The sequence below is a fragment of the Ixodes scapularis genome, unplaced genomic scaffold (assembly GCF_016920785.2).
Source record: "Ixodes scapularis isolate PalLabHiFi unplaced genomic scaffold, ASM1692078v2 PGA_scaffold6__148_contigs__length_123643588, whole genome shotgun sequence".
NCBI classification, from domain to species: Eukaryota; Metazoa; Arthropoda; class Arachnida; order Ixodida; family Ixodidae; genus Ixodes; species Ixodes scapularis.
In genome coordinates, this window is record NW_024609881.1 from 17,936,755 (window position 1) to 17,960,687 (window position 23,933).

The 23,933-nt window shown below is 45.9% G+C and overlaps 1 protein-coding gene and 1 pseudogene across 1 annotated transcript in view; both read right to left on the reverse strand.

Annotated features, from left to right (window-relative positions):
• LOC115331738 overlaps nt 1-21,685 on the reverse strand; it is a 46,223-nt gene extending 24,538 nt beyond the window's left edge. The window contains exon 1 of the mRNA XM_029993972.3: nt 21,299-21,685. Coding sequence (XP_029849832.3) covers nt 21,299-21,586 — 288 coding nt within the window. The 5' untranslated portion in view covers nt 21,587-21,685. The remainder of the gene's footprint in view (nt 1-21,298) is intronic.
• Nucleotides 182-1,891, reverse strand: LOC120842130 (annotated as a pseudogene).
• Nucleotides 21,686-23,933: the final 2,248 nt, after the last annotated feature.

Here is a 23,933-nt window from a genome sequence, read left to right on the forward strand (position 1 = left end):
GCATAGTTCGCTCATTAAAATCGCCTGAGTTACAACGCCAACCATTGCGCGCGCTGACACTTCATCGAGGTGCCAGCGATATGAATATAGCCAAAGAATTTTGAAGAGCTGTGACGCAACACGTATCTACAGCCATAGCAAACACGGCTCAGAAAACCCCATCCCCGCGGCTATCAACAGCCTACAGCCATATGATGAATCTGCCATTTAACAAAAGTGAACTCAAATGGGCATTGAGAAAGCTCCGGCGAAAAAGTGCCCCAGGACCTGATAGTATCACTCCGGTTGCACTAACGAATATTGGGAATCACGCTATGTCCTTTTAGAGCGCAGCTCTTAGGCGCCCGTTTCCGGCTTGAGCGGCGTCGGCGTCGCCGGCGGCGTAACCGCGCGGTGCCTGATGGGTAAATTTCCCCGCTAAATTTAGAGGAAAATTTTCCCCGCTAAATTTAGCGGAAAATTTTTCCCGCTAAATCTAGCGGAAATATTTCCCCGGTAAATCTAGCGGAAAAGTTTCCCCGCTAAATTTAGCGGAAAATTTTTCCCGCTAAATTTAGCGGAAAAATTTCTCCTCCCCCCCCCTTGAGTTCACGTGACCCCCCCCCCCCCCGTGCCTTCCCCTCCTCAAGAGCTGCGCTCTAATTCGGCGTTACAGGGAGTTGTAAACGGCTTTCATATTTTTTTACTGGATATGTATAACCAATGCTGGGCAAGTGGTTGTATACCCCTGGCCTGGAAAGAAGCAATTTTAGTGGGTGTTTTAAAACCTGGAAAATCCCCTCTGTATCTCATCTTTTCGTCCAGTGAGCCTCACCAGCGCGCTGATGAAGACGATGGAACATATGGTCCTACAGCGACTACCGTATTTGCACGAATATAACGCGAGTTTTTTTTCGAAATTACGTGCTCCTGAACGCACCTCGCGTTATATTCGGAATCGAGTTCAACCACGGGGCGCGCGAGTCTGGAGAAAGCCAGAGGAGAAAGTCATCCCTCCGGCTCAACGCAAAAGGTCCAATGGAAAAAGAAGTGGGTGTGGAGGGGCATTTTCTAGCCATTCGGCCACGTGAAGGGGCGAATAGAAAACATAAAAAAGCATTTTTATCGCTTCTGTGTTTTTACAACGCGCGCGCGCACGCCGCACGCGCGCGCGCCATGCGGGAATGCGGGCATTGGCCAATTCGAGCCAAGCCAAGCCGGGCCAAGTCAAGTCAACACCAGCCAAGCCAAGACCACCGACCGCGTTTACGCAACCATGCAACACGAGGCATTTGTTTACGAAGAGGGACCAGAACAAGAAGTGTGATCGTGTATCGGGTTCAGCTGTCTTTTCTCTGCCTGCGCATTGTTTAGTTTCTGCTCCAGAGTGGTCTGGTGTTTGTGTGTTGGTGCTTCTGCTTCCTGCGCCTTGTTTGGATTGTGGGCTGCCGAGGAGCTCCCATGGAAGAAGAAAGAACTACCGGACAAGCAGCTGCCGTGCTGCTGCATACCTGCGTAGTCGCCAAGTGGATTGTAAACGGAAGGACCTGAGCAGTGAGGATAAGTGCAGTCAAAACATAAACTGATATTTCTTCTATTTCCATTGACTTTTCACTTCTGCTATGCCCCCGAGTGCGAGAAATTGACGCGGCATCGGTTCGCGTTATAATAGTAATAATATTTTTTTTTTCTTTTTGGGGGCATCAAAAACTGCCCTCGCGTTATATTCGTGGTCGCGTTATATTCGTGCAAATACGGTAAATTGGTGGTTAGATTCCAGTGGAATATTGCCTTTCCAAATGACCGGTTTTAGGCAGAATATGTCAGCTATGAATTCTGTGCTCGATCTCATGACCTGTGTAGAACACGAGCGCAGCATTCACAAAATCACAGTAGCAGTGTTTCTAGACATTCACCGGGCATTTGACGCTGTTAGTCGCTGCCATGTTATCGAACAGCTTTAGCGACTAGAAGTAGGTGACCACCCAGTGAACTGGATGAGTGATTTCCTCCATGATCGACGTACGCACAGACGCCCAACGGTTTTACATCAAAATACTGGTTCACAAGGAGTTCCTCAAGGAAGCGTATTAAGTCCCACATTATTTAACCTTGTATTGACAGAACTCCTTTGTCTATTACCAGATAATGTATCAATTTCCATCTATGCTAATGACTTATCTATTTGGTCATCATATGTTAATCCCTGTGTAATTCAGACTCGTCTCCAGACTTCACTTTTAATAATTGAACAATTTCTCATTGAACAAGGTATGTCGATCTTTACTGAGAAATCTGAGGTCCTTCCATTTACACGACGAAGACTCAATAACTTTGACCTCACGCTTGGCGAGAAACCTTTGCCTTTGATGAAGGTTTATCGTTTCCTTGGGGTGTACATTGACCGAAATGTGCCTTGGACAGCCCATGTAAAATATTTAAAAAGAAAGGTAGCGCCATGCGTCAATATCTTACGGTGCTGCTCTGGAACCAGATGGAGTGGCTTTTCAAAAGCACTTTTAACTCTCCATGGAGCATTTGTTACACAGTCCCTTTCGTGTTCACTTCCAGTGTTATGTGGGCTCTCCCTGACTCCTGAAACACGACAGACATCTGATATCCCGCAGCCTACGAATCTGCTTGGGAGTACCAAGAGCCGCAGCAAGTTCCTTGGTTGTTGCAGAAGCTCACGCCCTCACAATACCAATTCTACGTGAACGGGAAACTCTCCGACATTTCATTCGCCTTCTTGCACGACATCATAATCACCCACTCGTTGCAACTATCCGTCGTAGGACGTTTTTTAGTGTGCATAAGGTAATAATGGCTAATACAAATATAATTCCCGCAAACTTCGCACTCCCATATGAATCTCCAGCTGCGCTTTGGACATTCTACTTCGCAAATATTTCTACACCAGTACCTAGAATTGTGAAAAAATCGACTTTATACCAAACCACATTGAAGCAAAGGACACTTTCAATGCTTTCGGAGGCCCCAGATGACGTTACTGTGGTCTACAGGGATGGGTCAACAAGCGATTTATCCTGTACAGAAGCCTTTATAATTCCGTCTTTAGAACTAGAAAAAAGTTTCTTACTTTCACACAAGACAAGCTCAATTAACACATAACTTTTTGCTATTTTACAAGAGGTTCTCTGCTTTACTCAAAAATGCTCCCAATATGAATACCAAGACTGCAATTACTTCCACGAAAGGAGACACATTAAATCTGTTCAGAAGGATGTCAAGGCAAAGATCCCAGGCAACTTGTTTTAGAGACGCTCCTCAGAACTCCCATCTCGAACGGATTGACCCTAACTTAAAATTTTGGATGCCAAGACACATTTCAAGAGCTTCTGAAACATTGATACACAGACTTCGATTGGGTGTTCCTTTTGGACAATATTTCCTACATTGAATACGACAAGTTACCTCGCCTTTGTGCACCACATGTTACGAAATAGAAGACGCAGAACACATACTAATCAACTGCCGAAGGTATGAAGATGAACGAGACCATCTTCGAGAACAAATGTCCAGCATCTATAACCGACCATTGTCCCTCTCAGCGCTCCTTGGTCTATGGTACACACTAAGTACTCAACAAACTGTGATCGGGTATCTTGTTGATTATCTGGAGGACACAAAATTAAGTGAGAACTATTGACAAGAACAAATCTTATGTATAGTACGCTCCTGGCATGGCCGTCGCTGTGCTGCGGCCTATTTGTGGAAGGGACAGGACACCGTTCTGGAAGCTGTCGGTCCGAGGACCAGCTAGCGTGAATACCTCCTCATATTGAGGACGGGTGCTTAGTCCAGGGACGGTGCCTTCCACCAGGGATGGGCGAACCTGTTGTTACGTCGGGTTTTGGACACTGTACATATGTAAATGATTATTTTATTGTATATATATATATATAAATGACGTCTTCAAGTTGTGGGGAGCAGAGGCGTTCGCATATAAGTAAAAAAGCCACCGAGGTTCAAACTAACTAGGATAGTTTAATCAGACGTTTCGGAGGGAGACCCTCCTTCTTCGGAGGGGGACCCTCGTTCTTTCGGAGGGGGACCCTCCTTCTTCAAGCGTGACATTTTATGTCATGCTTGAAGAAGGAGGGTCCCCCTCCTGATACGTCCGATTAAACTATCCAAGTTTGTTTGAACCTCGGTGGCTTTTTTACTTATATATATATATATATATATATATATATATATATATATATATATATATATATATATATATATATATATATTCTTACGAAGAGGAAGGAAACAAAGACGGGCAATCAGGCAGGGACAAAGGAAGAAGTGCCCAACCGCCGGATCCCTCAAGTTCGCAGCACCCACCTCATCCTTCTCCTATAACCCTCCTTAATCGTCTGTAAATAAAGCATCTTTCACCGTAACATTCTTTGGTGGAGGTGCGGATCGGCCCCGACCTGGACACACGAAGCAGACGTCGCCAACCTCCCACCGACATGACTTCCAGTTTCGAAACACCACCCGAAGGCGCTCAAGCTCCGCCGCAGCCTTCACTGGTTATCGCCAAACCGCGAGATCCTGGCCTTTTCACCGGCACAGGAGACCAGGAGGTTGAAGACTGGATAGACCTCTATGAAAGAGTAAGTGTCCACAACCGCTGGGATGGCACTATCATGCTGGCGAATGTCATATTCTACTTGCGTGATACCGCCCGAACATGGTTTGAAACACATGAAGAGGAACTAACGTCGTGGGACCTCTGCAAAGCCAAGCTTCAGGACCTCTTCGGACGTCCGACCGGTCGCAAGCTCTCGGCCAAGCGAAAGCCGGCATCCAGAGTCCAAACATCGACCGAGTCATATGTGACCTACATCCAAGACCTCCTATCTCTGTGCAGGAAAGCTAACCTCGAAATGCCAGAAATCGAACGGATGGAACACATCCTCAAAGGCATCGCAGATGATGCCTTCCAGCTACTTGTCATTAAGGATTGCTCGACTGTCGACGACGTCCTGAAAGAGTGCCGCAGGTTTGAAGCTGCAAAGACTCGCAGGATAGCGCACAAATTCAACCGTTTGCCAAACACCCCGGCAACATCATCTTGTGAAGACTCTGATACTAACACAGAGCGCATCACGAAAATCGTCCGCCGAGAACTGGAGGCGATGATGCCCGCTGACGGTGTTTCCCCGTCTCCCCGCTCATCGACTAGCGAGTTATCCATCGCCGCCGTTACCCTTACAAAAATCTGTAGTTAAATTCTTTTGAATTTTTGTTGAAAATTTTCTGGAGTCCTATTGAATTTCTTTTTAAACTCTTTTGATGTTTTTTAGACTTTCTTTTGACAACTTATTTAACTCCTAGTTAAAATTGGCCACTTACATTTTTTAGAATGCCTTCTTACATACATTCTTTTGAATTCTTTCTTACATAAATTTTGTTGAATTCCTTTTGACAAAACCGCAGATTAACGCTAAAAAAACACAAAATTTTTTACAATATTTTTTAATTTCGTTAGGAAATAGTGTCTTTTTCATACATACACATCCCACAAATAAGCAATGTAAACAAACACAAACACCATCAAGCACTCAACACCAGAAACACAGTCCTGTTGACAGCACCAGAGCCTTATATAGCCTACATATTGAAGGTAATCATTTGGCCGGTGACCACCTCAGCACTTACTAAGTTTCCAAGTCTCCGGTCTCCTTCTCGAAAGTCTGTCAAAGGAAAGACAGTGTTTCGAAGTTCGTGGACTCTATCTCTTACTAAAAAGCATTGGTACAACTAATAATAATTTCGTGTAGTCGCTAAAACAACATCCACAAAAACGGCTCATAGAACAAATGTTTATCGCTTCTCTGCATAGCACCACTCGGGACGAAGCCAGTCAAGGCGGTTGCTCCACTTTAAAATAGTTACGGTGTTATTTAGTTATTTTGCTCTTCTTTACTAGTTGAATAGGGTCAATAATGCAACGATTGTCATTTAAAAAGTGAGAACGGCAGGGCGTGTTTTTCGAACGCCTGCCCTCCAGCACGCGCCCCATGCCTTCCGTCGTGCTTTGACTGCGCAGTCGAGCTCGAGGGGCGCAAGACGTCGAAGAGTTGTCAAGGATAGAAGGCTCGCACTGGAGGCAGGAGAACGGAAGCTCCTCCCTATGGTTCTCAACTTGTCAGGGACTATTGAGAAACTTAGTGACTTTTGACATTTAGTCAAGATGTATTATGTTCAATAAAAAGTCAACAGAAAGTCTGTAGTTTTTCTTTTGACACTGGCTACAGAAGGTCAACTGAATAATTTAAACACGAAGTAAATATAACGTCTGCAGTATTTCTGATAACACTTTCAACAGGAAGTCAACAGAAAAAAGATCCAACGTAGAGTTAATAGAATGTCAATAGAAAATCATAAAAAAGTTTCAACACAAAATCAACAAACATTTTGTTGAACATGTCAACAGGAAGTCAGTCGAAATTAAGTAATCAAAGTGAACAAGAAAACACATTTTCAATAAAAAGAAAAAAAAACAAAAAAAAAACATCCGTCATATCGAACCCCGCACACGACCGCGGACCAAATAAAATAATAAAAAAGGCTCTTTTTATAAAATATTATAAAGAAATAATGTCAATAGGTTTTCTTTTTATTCTTTAGAAAATGACCTACAAAAACGTTGTTACAACTTATTTTAATTTTTTTATAAATATGTCTACAAAACAAAATCAATTGTTTTTCCTTTTGAATTTTTTTAGAAAATAATCTACAGAAAAACGTCTTTACAACTTCTTTTTAATTTTTTTATAAATAAGTCTACAAAACAAAATCTATTGTTTTTCCTTTTGAATTTTTTTAGAAAATATCCTATAGAAAAACGTCTTTACAAGTTCTTTTTAATTTTTTTATAAATAAGTCTACAAAAAAATTCAATATTTTTTCTTTTGAAAGTTTTTTGACAATAGTCAAAACAAAGTGCGTTTATAAAGGAATTCAATAGGATTGCGGAAAGTCAATAAGAAGTCTAAAAAAATTAAAAAGAATGTTGAGACCCGTTTTTGTAAGGGTAAAACTGTCGTTAGGCAAGAAATAGAGAAGTTCGGCGGCTCGCCGCGTCCAAGTCTTCGACCATCGTTTGATCAACAGGCACAGACACCCCAATGCTGCGCCCGTGAATCTTCAACTGCGACGCCATCCTTCAGACCGTACCACCGACGTGATCCCGCCACGTGGAGGACCCCCGACAACCGACCCATTTGTTTTGCTTGCGGTATGGCTGGTCACGTCACCCGCTACTGTCGAAATCGCTGGAACAACCGACAACCAAACAACCGGACGTTTCTACCCACCAATGACGGTCGTTTTTACAATAGAAACTTCGCTTCACCCTCTGATGACTACCGAAGCCAAGATGCAACATTCTATCGCTCATCGCGGAACCCTCGCCCTCAGTCCCCGCGTCGCCGCCAATCATTGTCCCTACCCGTTCGCCGCCCCGTTTCGCCGTCCCATGATCTTCGACCCTCGGAAAACTGAACCATGCAGCTTCAGGAGGTGAGGCTGCATCACAGTTTATAGCCGCAAATCCTCTACAGAATATCGTCGCTACATCTCATAATCGACTCATGGTTCATATTGACGGTATTAGCGCATTAGCCCTTGTCGACACTGGAGCCGCAATTTCCATAATGCGCGAAGACCTCCGACGACGCTTACGAAAAGTACTGACGCCACCTGACACGAAAACGCTCCGCGGTGCAGATGGCGGCATTATTTCACCTCATGGCATGTGCGGCGCTCGCATAATTGTTAACAACAAGACTACCTTCATCCTTTTTACAGTTCTTATAACCTGTCCCCACGAGATCATCCTCGGCTGGGACTTTCTCTCCTCACATTCGGCCCTCATCGACTGTGCCAAAGGCGAGATTGAGTTCGATACCAGTGAGTCCTGCGACGTTTCTGACTCGGTTGTGTCCAGATTATGTTGTCTTGAGACATCACGCATTCCTCCCTTGTCTGCTGCCGCCATAAATGTCACAACGACCCACTCGATCCAAGACGGTGACTACATTATCACACCGAATATGAGCATCTTGCTTGAAAGGCAACTTGCATTATCACACTGCGTCGCAACTATCCAAAGCGGTGCCACAGATTTATGGGTAGTCAATATTGGTCAGAGTCATCAAATATTACCGAAAGGTATGACTATTGCGCGAAGTTTCCCTACAATCAATTGTGTCGTCGCAGCCATTTCCGAGGAACAATCAGAAAGCACCGTCGCAACGCAACTATCGAGCCCTGCCTTGGCCAGCATTACAACCATGATTGATCCGACTTTGGACGAGGATAAAATCCATCAACTTCACGACCTACTTTCCAAGTACCACACCATCTTTGACTTTCCAAGTCGTCCTCTTGGCCAGACAAATGCAGTTACTCACCGAATCGACACCGGTACTGAACCTCCAATCCACCACCGTCCTTACCGAGTATCACCGAGCGAACGCCGCGCTATCCAACATGAAGTTAATAAGATGCTGTCACAAAACGTTGTCCAGTCCTCGTCAAGTCCTTGGTCCTCTCCTGTCGTCTTAGTAAAAAAAGAAGGACGGATCATGGCGCTTCTGCGTCGATTACCGCAAATTAAACAAGATAACAAAAAAAATATGTGTACCCTCTGCCCCGTATCGACGATCCTCTCGATTGCGTATATGGCGCTGAATATTTTTTCTGCATTGACCTACGCTCGGGGTATTGGCAGATCAGCGTCGACGAATCGGACCGCGAGAAAACTGCGTTCATCAGACCTGATGGACTTTTCGAATTTAAGGTGATGCCCTTTGGCCTTTGCAATGCGCCAGCCACGTTCGAAAGAATGATGGATCGTCTCCTCAAAGGCCTAAAATGGGTAACCTGCTTATGCTACCTCGATGATGTAATCATTTTCTCTGACTCATTCTCCAAGCACCTCGAACGTGTGCAGCAAGTTCTTGAAGTTTTTCAACAATCTGGACTACAACTCAACTCATCAAAATGTCGGTTCGGAAGTCAGCAAACTAAAGTCCTGGGACATCTCGTCGACAAAAATGGTATCCTCCCAGACCCAGAAAAAATTCAGGCAGTCAAAGATTTTCCCAAACCTCAATCAACGAAAGACATTAGGAGTTTTTTGGCTCCTACTTTCGCCGCTTCATTCGAGACTTTGCACTCATCGCGCTACCACTGTCCTCTCTCCTCAAGAAGAATCAACCTTTCGAATGGCACCATCAACACCACTCGTCGTTCGGATATCTCAAGGCTGCTTTGACATCAAGCCCCATTCTTGGACATTTCGACGACACGGCACCCACCGAAATTCGAGCCGATGCCAGTGGTCACGGCATCGGAGCTGTTCTTGCGCAACATCAACTTGGTACAGAACGAGTAATTGCCTACGCCAGCCGCCTCCTTTCGCCGGCTGAACGTAATTACACCATCTCTGAGAGGGAATGCTTGGCTGTGGTATGGTCAATTTGTAAATTTCGGCCATACCTCTTTGGGCGTCCCTTTCGTGTCATAACTGATCACCACGCGCTCTGCTGGCTGTCGTCCTTGAAAGATCCCATTGGCCGCCTCGGCCGCTGGTCGCTTCGACTTCAAGAATACAACTTTACCATCGTATACAAATCCGGAAAAATGCACCAAGATGCTGACTGTTTGTCCCGCTACCCAGTGAGCCCAGTCGATTCCTCAGATGACACTGAACTAACTGCCTGTCCTTCCAATCTCAGACCTCCTCATCCTTGCCCAGGAACAACGCCGTGACCCAGCTCTTCGAGCTCACATTGAACATCTCACGTCAAACCTAAACCAGCCACCCTCAGGACTCTTTCGCATTCGCAACGACATCCTATACCGGCAAAATTTCAGACCAGATGGATTACTGTGGCTTGTAGTTGTTCCTAAACACCTAAGGATAACTATTCTCAACGAACTACACGACGTCCCTTCATCAGGTCATCTCGGTCTGCTTCGCACCTACACAAAGGTTAAGGAACGTTTTTATTGGCCTGGCATGTATCAAACTGTTAAGAAATATATCTCCTCATGCGACCCTTGTCAACGTCGAAAGAAACCGCATACTGGACCATCAGGACTCCTTCAACCACTGCACCCTCCGCTCAGCCCATTCCAGCGACTCGGAGTTGATTTCCTAGGACCATTTCCTTTGTCACGCACTGACAACAGCTGGATCGCAGTTGCAATAGATTACACCACTCGTTATGCGATCACCCGCGCCCTTCCAACCAGCACTGCTGTTGACCTAGCCAACTTCATATTGGAGGACGTCATATTGAAGTACGGAGCTCCCCGAGAACTTCTCAGCGATCGTGGACGTTCTTTCCTCTCGCGCGTGGTCTCAGAAATCTTGCAATCCTGCTCCGTACGCCATCAAGTCACCACCGCTTATCATCCACAAACAAATGGATTGACCGAGCGATTGAACAGGACATTATCCGACATGCTGTCTATGTACGTCTCGTCCGATCACAGCAATTGGGACGCCGCCTTACCCTATATCACTTTTGCATATAATTCTTCACGCCACGACACAACGGGTTTTACCCCATTTTATCTACTCTTTGGCCGTGAACCTCCCTTAATGATTGATCCTCTCCTTCCACTTCAACCAGACGCTTCGCTAACAGCATTCGCATCCGATGCAGTAAGTCGAGCCGAAGACGCCCGCCAAGTAGCTCGTCTACGCACACTCGATTTTCAAGAGCGCCAGTGCACTCGGTATGACGGTTCCCACCAGCATGTTAGTTTTTCTCCCGGAGATCTTGTCCTTCTTTGGACACCGCAGCGCCATGTCGGATTGGCCGACAAGCTACAACATCGTTACATTGGACCCTACCGGATCTGCCACAAATCTAGTGACGTCACCTATGTCATAGAACCCCTCCATCAACAAAACGACGGACGCCGCAAACAACGAGACACAGTGCACGTGCTCCGTCTAAAGCCATACATCGCACCGTCGGCCCCGTATCTCAACGACGAGACGTCGTTTTCTTACCGAGGGGGGTAATCTTATGAAGAGGAAGGAAACAAAGACGGGCAATCAGGCAGGGAAAAAGGAAGAAGTGCCCAACCGCCGAATCCCTCAAATTCGCAGCACCCACCTCATCCTTCTCCTATAACCCTCCTTAATCGTCTGTAAATAAAGCATCTTTCACCGTAACAATATATATATATATATATATATATATATATATATATATATATATAATTTTTTTCTCTCTTTTTTTTGTCAAATTTATATGCCGCTTATAACTCCAATCAATGATCTGGAGTAGTCGGTGCTGGTCCTGCAGTTGCTTAAATCTCCAAATTGAAAGTTTTATTCGAATAAAGATTTATTTTCCCTCCCTCTGAATTGTGAAAAAATTCCACCAGGGGGCGATACCCAAACTTTTCGCCGCAAATACAGCCAATGCTCTCGGTGCCCGTGCAGTGGCGCAGCTTGAGCGCCACCGAGGCTGCGCGCTCTTCACTTCTTCGGGAATGGCTCAAAAAGTTGTCCCCGAATATCAACCATTGAATGAAAGGGTTGCAGGCCGGGTCCTTTTCCAGCGTTCTTGCGCACGGCACGTGCTCTGCTCGATTGCCGAAGTCACGAACGCGTCCGTGCTAAGCTGCGAAAATTGCACGCTGGGCTGTGAATTCGTAAACGTTTTAACGCTTCCCTATGTGGCTCGACTAACAATAAATGTTTGAAAGAAAACACAAATTATAAAACCCCAAAAGAAAGCCTTGTTAGCGTTGTTACAAGAAGCGGAAGGTGCGTGTTTTGTTTCTTTTTAGTTTCTTTTTTAATCTTTTCGCCCCATATGGCGCGCGAGAGCAGACGCTGAAAAATGCTTATGCACCGTTCTAACGTTTACAAAATGACAACCAGTATGCCGTCTGTTCAGTCAAGCACGCACTGATTAGCGAAAGCTCGCGGCGTTGCAGAACCCAGGGATCCCGGGTTCAATCCCCGCCCATGCCTGTTTCGATCTGGATGAGCATCGTACCGGTGTGCGGTCGTTTATCACTCCTGCGCGGTGCACGTTAATGACCCCAGGACAGCCGTTGTACTGCACTGGCTAAATTGCTCATCTGCAGCTGAAAGACAGATCTCCAGTTGAAACGGACTAACTTCAGGCTTTAGAAACACACAAGCACACACACATACACACACACACGCACACACACACATACACACACACACTTATTCCTTGATTCGGAAAGCGAGCAAAGCAGCCGCTATATGTACAAATACTGAGCATTGCACCGGACAGAAGCCCTTTGTTTACAAACCGCTCAGTTACTGACCGTCGCGCAGCCCAGCTTGCCATCTTCGCAGCCTGCGCATGTTCGTCATTCCAGAAAGCGAGAAATGCATGCGCAATGCATGCGCAATGCGTGCGAACGTTGAAAATGGCACCGGTCAGATTCTAGGCCCACGATCATGACTCGTGCATGGTCGCTTAATCACGTCCAAAGACTGAATTCCACGAAGCGAAATTTAACAGCGAAATTCTCGCTGCAAAAATGAATTACTCACTGCCTCGTATTTGTTGTCGCCAGACTGTATGTGACGAATATACGCCGAACGCCGCCGAGCCCGGTACATTGCCATCGAGGCGTCAGTTGTGTTAGCAACTCCATAAGTCATGACACTATACGCAACTGCAAACGGAGACAACCGGCTAGACAACCAACGCACAACACAGTCAGCAAATGTGATGTTCATATGTTACGTACATTCGTAGGTTTTGAACGCGGTCCGAACTTCGGGGTTCTGTCTGAAATCAGAGCCAGTTCAACACATTGTTGGGATGTACTTTAAGTACATTTTACTTAAAGTACTACTTCAAGTAGGTTTTTAAAACTTGCACTTTACTTGAAGTACAGTCTCTGAGCATGAACTTGAACTTTGCTCAAAGTATTTTTGACAGCTACTTTAGGAGGAAAATACAACTTCTGACTTCAAAATACACTCGTCAAATTTGAAAAAAAAAAAAGCGCATTGTGATAGGAAAATGCGTTGTCATTTTTTGAGACGTCATCTGGTCATTTCTTTGAGTGAACTAAAGGCGGCTACGAGCCCTATACAAATAAATGCCTTATAAGGTGATTGTGTATCGTTTTTTATCGAGGGTAGGACAACTACTGTTGGCCACTTGACTTTATCCAATATTCGCCGCTATTTTTGCAAATAACAGATGCACCACCCATTACCCCTGGGGCAATACATACCAGTTAAAAAAACAAAACACTGCATAGGGGAATGAAAGAGCATCAGTAACTATTGTTAAAAACTACTTGTACTTTACTTTGAAAGTACACTGTATTTATAATACTTTACTTCAAGTACATTACGCCCGGTGTACTTACTACTTTACTTGAAGTACATAATTTATCATTAAGTTCCCACTTTCCTTCCAGTACTTCTTAGATGTACTTTACCCAACACTGGTTCTTCATCGCTGGCTCGTGTTTCACGAAGAATATCGATAGCTCGCCTAAATTGGCGGTGAACAGCCAGTGTCCACAGCTGCATATGCAGCTGGGATCAATTAAGTTGTCCCGGGAAAAACAATTTGCGCCATCCATGAGGAGAAGGCTACAAATAAATAGCGGGTGAATTCCCCTTAAAACGTTATCCCCACTGACAAGCATTCTCATCGTTCCCTGGAACAAGTTTAATAAAACACCAATAATCTGCTTTAAACGATTAAATACAGTGTTTGATTACAACAAACTAGACAGCAGTGAAGCCAAGATAAAGAGAAAAAACAAATCTCTAAAATTATTATTTATCGTTTTCTAATGGTAGTCAGGCAGAAAAAAAAAAAAAAAGTCACGTTTTATGAAATGTGTTGCTTATGTTTTTTGATCTTGTAAGTCAGCTAATCGTTGAATTAAAAGATACCTTTTTATAGACCATATATGCTTGAATAATGCAGATAATATATATGATATTATGTTAATATGCTTGTTTTGTGCATGTTTCGATTTGTGGCTTTAACATTTACTTTAAAGAATATCACTATTCATTGGCTATGGATCCTGTTCAATCCACTTATTTTATTTTGTACTGTCTTTAAGAATAAATAAAGAATAAATTATTAAAATAAAGAATAAATGTTCAATATTAAGTACCGTATTTTTCGGACTATAATTCGCAGATTATACATGTTTAAATGTTGAAATTTTACCCGGTGCGGATTATATACAGATGCTGACTGTACAAGGTTTCGTATTTCTTTATATCGTTCACTTTGACAAGACGTGAAGAAGTTTATGTATAACAGAGTATATTAATGGTTATTTATGTATGATACAAGCTTTTTTGTCAGCCAGTACCGTAGGCATTTGTCAAAGTGTGCTGTGTATTATAATTTGTACTGTCGGATTATGCACTAAGTGCTAACTATGCGCTGTGTGCGGACTGTCCACCGGGTGGGAATTATCTAAGCAAAAACTTTTATTCTTTACCCCAAATGTGCCCCTGCGGACTATGCGCCGGATGTGGACTATAATCAGGAAAATACGGTAATAACGGAACGCCACCCCTCCCCCGTACTAAACCCGTACTTGGACAGCTGTGCCGTGTAGAAGTGACGAGGACAATACTCCCCATTAGGGCGAATCGCGGCTGAAGTGATTTGTATTTATCATTCGGCCGAACAGGTTTGCTTCGTCAAAATCGCGATATATAACTCAGGATTTTGTCGATGCGCTGTAATGATTCAGTGATCTGCATCGCGCTGGAACATGCTGGAAGAAAATCGATGCGCTTTCCAGAAGAACTTAGAAGACAACAAAATGCATTTAACACTTCGGCGGCGGCAAAAAGTCTATCTGCGTTGGTACTCCGAGTATGGTTGTTTTCACCCTGATGCTCATTAACCTAGAGATAGTACGAGGACTGGATTCTATGCGAAGCGTAAGTTCTTCTGCTTCGTTTGCAAGGGTTCTGGTGACGTCAGAACAGCAAGCTCTGATCGGTTGTGATTGAAGAATAGTGGGTAGATGTCAAAGGCAGCTTGCTTTAAGGTCTACCCACTCTTCTTCAATCAGAACCAATCAGAGCTTGGCGTTCTGACGTCACCACAACCCTTGCAAAAGAAGCAGACGAACTTCCGGTCCGCATAGTCACTAACAAGGCAAAAACGGCAGTGAGGAGCTTGAGTTGTCCCGCCACCAGCACGAGCTTCCAGTTCCCACCTTCGACGACGCTTCGGGACGTTTCTGTACCTCGAGGACACGAGCGCACTCAAAGCACGGCGGAAGGCATGTAGCACGTGCAGGAGGCGTTCGAAAGACACATCCTGCCGCTCTCATTCTGTCAGTGATAACTGAGTTGGTGAGGCTACAAATGTAGTAGAAGCCCTGCCCAGAGCACGCGGTCGCTATCTGGCTGCTCGTGCAACGAAATGTCATGAAAAGCAGAAAGCTCACGCTGGATCAAACTCTTTGGAAGAAACGGCAAATAGACCCTTTTCAAAAGTCAGAGTCCTCTTGTGGCAGTATAAAAAGCTCCATTATTGCCGCTCTAATGGCGGTGATAGGAGATCATGCGCGGCTAAATCAAACACCCTCGATTCCGTGCATCGAAGGTGACGTGAAAGGACCAACATCTTTTCCTTTTTCTGCTCTATGCTTTCGAAGACGTTCGATTTTTCTGGTGTGGAGAAACAGTGTAGTTCCGCCATTAGAGCGTCGGGTCTGGCTCTGCACAAGGTGGGTAGACTGACTTTCGTAAAGGGTCTATTGACTCTGCGCGTGCCCTTTGGTAACGCGAGAGAGAGAGAGGGAGGGAGGGAGAAGGAGAGAGAGAGAGGGAGGGGTAGAGAGATCCGCAGAGGCATGTATAATGCCTCAATAATTTCTAAAGTAAAAAAAGAAAAAAAAAAGCTGCTTTTGCTTGCATGCCCTAGTTTTTATTTTAAAAATAAAGATTGAGGTTTTCGGCACCTCTCAACTCCTTCACCATCTTTCGAGTCGCGTGCACTGTGACGTGAAAGGAGGACGCGAGGGGTTCCGGTGAAGCTTTCCCTCCAGAGCCATCAGTAAGCAGCCAGAACTCACCCGTTCGCGACCACGTGACCACGGGCTTGTGTAGCGCGATCAACATGGCGAAAGGAGGAAAGCGCCAACGTGCTCGTCCGGGTCCGGCCATCCCCGTCCTGCTCTGCCCCCGTCCCCCTCCGGCTTCTAGCGGCTGTTCGCGGTAGCAGATAGATCTTACGGTTTTGTTGACCTCGGATAGATGGCGCCACTAAAACTTCGTATAATAAAAGTTTTGTTGATGATACCAGGTTTTGGAAGCGTTTATATTTATGTTGGAACGACAAAATTTATAGAAAAATTATTTTTTATAGAGCAGGTATTTGCACAACTTGATATCTTCTTATATGTCCCCCTTTGACGTCACGCCGCGCAGTTATCATGGCCACCGCTCGTGGCTGCAGGTCGGGAAATATTCTAATTTTTACCTCGCGATTGCGCAACAAAATTGCTACATCTCGAAGGCAGGAGATATGTTTTCTGTCCTTCGTGACAAGATAAACCATGTCAAAAGTAGAAGATGCAAATTCTTTCAACGTTAAAATCGTTGCATTGCTCCTTTAAGACGTACTTTGCTTACAGCGATAACATCTTACCATTTGCTTCCGAACACTTCTTTTTCTCTTCTGCTCTCGACCGCGTGAAAGAGCGTCTCCAGGCACGAGCTCTTGGCGCTGACTGTTCTACAACGACAATTTTTTTTTCCGGCGATATTTTTGAAATTTTTCTGTGAGCGCATGTTGTCGGTGTATCGGTACCGCAATATACAAAGAATGTCATCACCCTAAACCACGATATAAGATATGCATAGCTCTGGACACCGCGCGCGTCGCAGCTGCTAGATAAAAGAGAGTTTTAGTAGATCGTTCCGATACCTCCGATAGCCCCGATAACGATACTATGCATGCACAAGGGAGGCGGTGGCGGAGTATCGGGTATCGTTATCGGAGTCATGGGAATGATCTACTAAAACTCTCTAAAGTCCCCTCTAGAGCCACTAAATAAGCTGCACTAAATAAGCGTAGCTTATAGCGAGTTCGTTTCACACGCACTGGCACCGTTCGAGTTCTCTCCCAGAATGCATCGCACTCACAGAGTGTTGCACGGAAAACTGGACTCAAACGAACTTGCCAAATGCACCGAGTGCAGAAGACTGATGCTGCCGCCATCTATGTGGTAGAAAAGGTACCGACTTCAAACCGAAACTAGCGCCTTTCTGTTCCGAGTGATGTGTGGAAATGCGAGAATGCAGTCGCTACCAACGTTTATTTACAAACGTTGGCAACTGCAACCTGTAGTTTATAGTTGCGATGTCTTCAAGCAGCTCGGCTGCCGTAGAGATAGTTACAGACGGCGTAAATTTCCGCAACAGCTGTCCCCAAAGCAGCTGGTTGCGATCTTTCAATCCTTATAACCGTTTACACTAAAGAAAACTGATGATGCTGTCCGAGCAGAAGCTCGATCCGTTTGAGCATGGTATTATGCGTGAACCACTGAAAGGGTACGGCTTAAAGCTAGCCTGTTGGAATATCCAGCAAAACTGGGACTTTCGATTTGGATCGTCATTATGGATTAGATATTAGCCTTGGTGAAGGCGTCGAGAACGAGAGCTTTCTCGAACAAAATACGACGGGGCAAGTTAGCTGCGTAGGTAAATGTTAAACATGATGATGTTGCCCAATCCTCGGGTAAAGTCACCATCTTTAGCTTTCTCTGCTGCTTATTGGGCAGTCAGAGGTTTCTGCTGGGGGAGTTTTATCGAAAAATGTTAAATTTTTTACCCGCACACGGATGGTGATAGACATCTCGGGGGCCGCTGTTGCGTTTGTTCTGAGCATTTCTTTACACACTGGTATATTTCAGCGTTTGTACGGCAACAGAGCGATTTAAAATCTGCAAATAAATTACGGGTTGTCAATTGCTTTCTTCGTGAAACAGCAGACGCTCACAATTCAAGCTCGCGTTTGATTTCGTTGCACCGCGGGACGCGATTTCTATCAGAAAATCTACTTTTTTTCCTTTCGGTTCCGCGACACATCGTAGCAGACGAACCCTCGTCGTCTGCTCCCGCTCCTCGCCGGCCCCGCCTGAGCGAGGCATGACGGGATTGCATTTTGGCGCACTCCCGATTTTCTCGGTGCAGCGAGTGCATGCACGCGTGGGGTGTCAGCGCTGAAACGAACTCGGAGAGTGCAACCACTCGTGGAGCGCCGGCCGAAACGAACCCGTTCCACGCTGCGAGTGGGCACGCGTGGGCACGAGTGCCGTGAAACGAACTCGCTATTATTTAGTGACACTAGTCCCCTCCTCGGCTTGGTTGCGAGCGGCGACACCAGATGGCTCCTCGGTATGCGGCTAATGGTAGGATCCAGTGGTGACAAATCAGCGGTCATGGTGTTCAATGATGACGGAATCGCAGGGCTAAAGATTCAAGAATTAGAGGTTGAGCAAGTCGATAAATGCAAGTATCTAAGAGTATGGATTAACGATAAAATACCTTAATGAACGTGCAAAATGTGTAACAGGTAGGGGCAACAGAAATGACGCTGTAATAAATAATCGAGCACCGTGGAGCGGTAACTGGTATGAGGTGGTGAGGAAGATCTAAAAAGGAGTTATGGTTCCGGGCCTGACTTTTGCAAATGCAGTTTTGCGCGTAAAACTGGACGTTCAGAAAAGGCTAGAAATAAAGCAACGTGGAGTAGGTAGATTGGCTCTGGAAGCACAATGCAAAACACTAAACCAAAGTGTACAGGGCGATATGGGATGGTGATCATTCGAGGGCAGGGAACCTAGGATTAAGGTAGAACTTGAGGATAGGCTAAGAGAAATAGATGCAGAAGGACGGGTACGACGAGTTCTTAGCTATTTACACATGAGAAGCGTCAACGCAAAATAAAAAAAGCGGATTAGAAAATTTACATCTATATATATGGGCCATAGCAGGGAGGCAGATGAGAAAATCAAGGTTAAGAAGAGGGTTAAAGAAACTGAGAGGGAAATATGAAGAACAGGCATGCAAACTAAATTGGCCTTGGAATTGTACAGATCGTTAAAGAAGGAATAAACTGTAGTAAGGTAGTAAGCTGGGCTAGTTGGTAAGCATTAAACAGGATGATAGACCGCGCACAAATAGGCAGAACAGACGAAGTAAGAGGAGAACGGATGTGAAGAGAAGATAACAAAAGAGAAAAGACGGAACGTTGGGTACTAAGACAGCTAGATATCAGGAAGCAGAAATGGTGTGTGGAGCTTGTAGAGAGGAGGAGGAGAAGGCCCAGCCCTTGACAGTTCTCTGTAAGGGGCTTCACCCTGTAGTAGCTGAGGAAACGACTAATTTAACAAACACACTGGGATTTATAGATAGTGAAGGGAAAATAGTCATGAGGATGGTGGCGATAACCGAGAAGGGGTTGTCTGACTGGTGGCCTAGATCGAGGGAAGGATTAGTAACTTATTCCCTTCCGGGCGACCCGTAGGGGCGGGAGGCACCTGGCTGTATAGAGGCGCCTTCGTCGTACGGACCATATATAGCTTTTAAAAATAGATCTCTATCTTTAAAACTCTATGTTAAATGATAGTTAAGAAAAAAACGACTTTTACAACTCTCTGTAATGCCGAATTAAAGCGCAGCTCTTGAGGAGGAGGGGAGGGTACGGAGGGGAGGCTATGCCTTTCCTCCCCCTCCTCCTCCCCTCCCATTTAGCTGGAAATTTTCGCTACATTTCCAGCTAAATTCAGCGGAAAAATATAGCGGGGAATTTCTTCCGCTAAATTTAGCCGGGAAATTTTTTTACCTAATGTAGCGGAACAATTCCCTTCTCCTCCTCCTCCTCCCTCGTGACGCTCTTGACGTCTTTCGTGACCCTCGTGACGTCACACGTGACGTCACGTGTAACGTCATCATGAGACACGTCCCATAATGCAACGCGCGGTTACGGCGACGCCGCCCAAGCCCGAAACAGGCACCTAAGAGCTGCGCTCTAAAAGAAGCACTGGCTAGGCGGCGCATGTCGCCCGCATGCACCCATTCATCCAATGGCAGCCTGTTCCAGGTCCGGTCTCCCATGCTTCTCAATAAGAGATATGCTTGCTTTTAAAGTAATTTTATAGGTCCGCCACGTCATGTAGAACTTGGCACTTGCACTACGCGTGTTGCTTAGACACTGCTTCGTCATTGATCCTAGTTTCGTGCCTCAACGGCGGCAATAACAGCGTTATGAACACGTTGAAACGGAGAGATCTCTGGCGCGGTGTTCAAGCTAGCGTCTGTCAAGGTCAGAGCAGACGCTTCGAGCGGAAAGAGCGCGCTCGTAACGATACTTCGGATTTATTCCTCTCTTTTCTGCTCAGTTGCGTCGTCTGAACGGCGGAGACGCTGACGGCTGAGGCTACTCGGGCGCGCGACAACAGGACTTTATCTGGTCGATCCCGTCGCAACATAGGCGTACCAACTTGTTTTTGAGTAAGAAGGCAATCCCCCCCCCCCCCTCCCCCCGCCCCCAGGGCCGGTAGTCTCCCTAGGGCGCCGCCGGCCAGTGTTTTCCCTGCCCCGTGGCGGCTGTTTCAGGGGTAGGGGGGGGGGGGGGGGGGGAGCAAAACACATGCCTTGCCCCCCCACTCTGAGAACTGGGGGGAGGGGGAAGGGGCGACCGCCCCTCTTGCCCCCCCCCCCCCCCCCCCCCCCCCGGTTAGTACGCCCAAGCGTCGCAGCGTTCGGCGTGTCGCGTGTCCTCATCTATCTATATATATATCTTACACCGAGCCCTCAACAGAAGGACATTCCGGAGTTTTTTGCCATGAACATAAAATGCTTGTTAACGGAACTCCCAATAATTTTTTAATCTGTGCGTCTAGGAATTTCCCTGCTAAATTTAGGCGGGAAATTGATGCTACATCATGTGACACTACTTCTCATTGTCACGTCGAGTTAGCAGCACGTCAACTCAGCAGGTCACGTGACGTCAATTTTGCCGCTAAGTTTAGCGGAATAAGCAATGTGTTCCTGATCACTACTCAAAAAGAGTGGTTAATGTCTTCTAAACAAATTTAAGACAATGCTCCTTGAAAATGCATTCAATAGATTATGAATCTGTGGAGATAAGGGTGAATACCATTTTTGGGGGCTTATACGTTTATATTTCGAAACCATTTGAGAGTTGTCGATAAGGAGCTGGACAAACAGGTACTCCTATCCCGATTAGGGATCATATCATCTTACCTTGCGATACTTCTGCCAGTGGTTCATAGCTGCCATTTTCTTATTCAATCGCATAAGGTTTCCGGAAGCCCGGAAGAGTAGCAGACATCCACCACCAGGCTTCAGCAATTCGGCGATGTTCTTGAACCCCGTTACTTGATCGTTCGTCCAGTTTAAGCAAAAAAAGGAGTAGACGCGATCGAAGCGACCGTATCTACGAATAAAGTCGGGCACTCCGTTTCCCGCAATGTCCAGCACGTCGTAGCAGATCTTGGGGTGGCTGAAGTGCTTCTTAGCGTACTCAACCATGTCCAGTGACACGTCGACCGCGACTATTTTTGCCAGCGGTGGACAGCGTGGAAGTAAATGGCGGCAGGTGAAGTCTCCGGGACCGCAACCCAAGTCGAGGAACTGTTGCTCCTTGGTCTCGTTTACAAACGTGCTTTGTAGTAAATCGAGAGCGCGGATATTTTGTTTTCGCTGCCTGGTGTTGACGACCATGTACGCGTCTGGGTTGATCGTAGAAGATACAGCCGCGCCGTTCACCGACGCACTTGTTGATGCTGACGTTGGCATCTCGGCGGATCGCAGACAATCACGATGACGAGTGGTTGTGCAAAAGCGTTAACCCTTCTCTGGCTCTCTGGCAAAGTAATCCGAGCTCCCGATCTCGCCGATGTTAGCCCGTAGAAAAGAGTAAACCGTCGTTTATGCGCACGCGCGATTGAGACGAGTTCGCCGTCAATACGACAGCCATTCGTTGGTTGCCGTTTTCCCTAAGGGATGATCGACCTCACTTCGGGACCACACTGTGGCAATGCTTCAAATATGGAACGAACCTGTACGACATCCGGGAAAAGCAGCTGAAGGCAATAGTGTATCATATAACATTTTTCTGAAGCTGTTTGTGGTTAAAATGAAAACAACTATAGTTCATTTCCGCTAAAGTACAAGCGCAGCCGGCGCTACGAGCTGATGAGACAAATGAGCGTTAAAAAGGCACCATCATGGTGTTCCCCATGTTTCAGTACGTGTTTTATCGCCGCTGAACCAATCATAGGCAGAAAAGGCCTAGTGACTTGCGTTTTTGAGGCTGCTTGATGGGGCCTTTTAGCTCGTAGTGTCGGCTGCGTCTAGACAAGCTGAAACAGAGTACAAATACAAAACAATCGAAACTTGAGCTGGGCGTCGATTAAAAATTTTAAGATTAATCGCCCCCCCCCCCCCCCCCGCTTTTGTCGATTAATAAATCGATTAATCGGTCTCATTCATTTCGATGCATATTTAAAAAAAAAATCTAAATTATTAAATATATTTTTTTGCCTCTGCTGAATGTGTGATAAACGGCGCAATACACTTTCGATTAGGAATCAACTGCGATACGTAATTGAGAACAATTGTAAGACATTCCCACTGACAGATTATTGCTTCAGCTGCACGAGGCAAAGAGGTTCGTAGAAATTCTCCGGCAAAAGTGGCCTCCGTTGGTTGTTCACAATAGTCTCCGCTGCGCTAAACGGACACTCGCACGGCGTTGAAGTGGCCGAAACACGTGTAGTCTTCTGCACTTGTCTGGAGTTTAAAATGTCGCCCTTACAGTTTACTTTAGGTTAAAATTTCACCCAAAGTTCGCCCTTATATGGGTGCATTCGTCCACGTTTACGTTGTCAAAGAATTTAGTTTTTACTTTTTTTTGGTCCATCAAAATTTGACCGCAGAACAGATTATAAATTTAATCGAGATTAAAGCATTAATTATTTAATCAGTAGGTTATTCGATCAATTGCTCACCCCTAATTGAAACACGAAAGCGATTGCTTACATGAAGATAAGGTTACATAGCGCTGAAAAGCACAGGGTACGGCAGTGGTGTACGAACTCATTTGCAAACAAATTATATAGAAAAGTGTGTTTTGTACATTTCTATTAGCATGCTCATTCCGACCTGCTAGTAGAACGTCGATATTAGCTTTTTGTGCTCAACTCTATATATGACTGTCTAGGGCCCTCCACAACGAAAGTAAGAGTGAAAACTGAATAGCCAGGCTGCATTTTTGCGGTGCTTCTTTGCAGACCACTTGGAATCAGGTTATCATTTCGAAGTGTTGTTAGGATGGAACCTTTACTGTCCGTGCTTAATCCCAGAACCTAACTGCACGTTCCCCCGGCCCGTCCTCGTCGTCTTTCCCATTCCGTGTTCGTCCTCTCGCGGCACGTGCGCGGCACGTGCGCGGCACGTGCGCCTGGCATAGTCCTTCACCAGACACTCCTCACAGGTCTCCCCCTCTTGAGACGTGAACCAGACGGGAGTATACCTGGAACTGGCTCGTGGTACGGTGTTAGCTGGTCCGCGTTAGCCACGTGTCGGTTTCGCCCAGTAACTGGGTCCTTAAGCACGAAGTCGTTAGCACCCAGGCACTGGACCACACGGAAGGGCCCTGTGCGGCGTGGAGCAAGCTTCGCAGTAATGCCTTTGGCCGCATCGCTCAATGTGTGGGCATCAAGGAGGACAAGGTCACCTTGACGTATTGTTGCAGGCTTCCGGTGCCGGTCGTAATAAGTTTTCTGGGCCTGCCTTGCTTTCTCTTGGTGATCGCGAGCGAAATTGAGTGCGTCGTGCAGGCGCCGAGTGACTTCCGCCGCAAGAGCATGACATC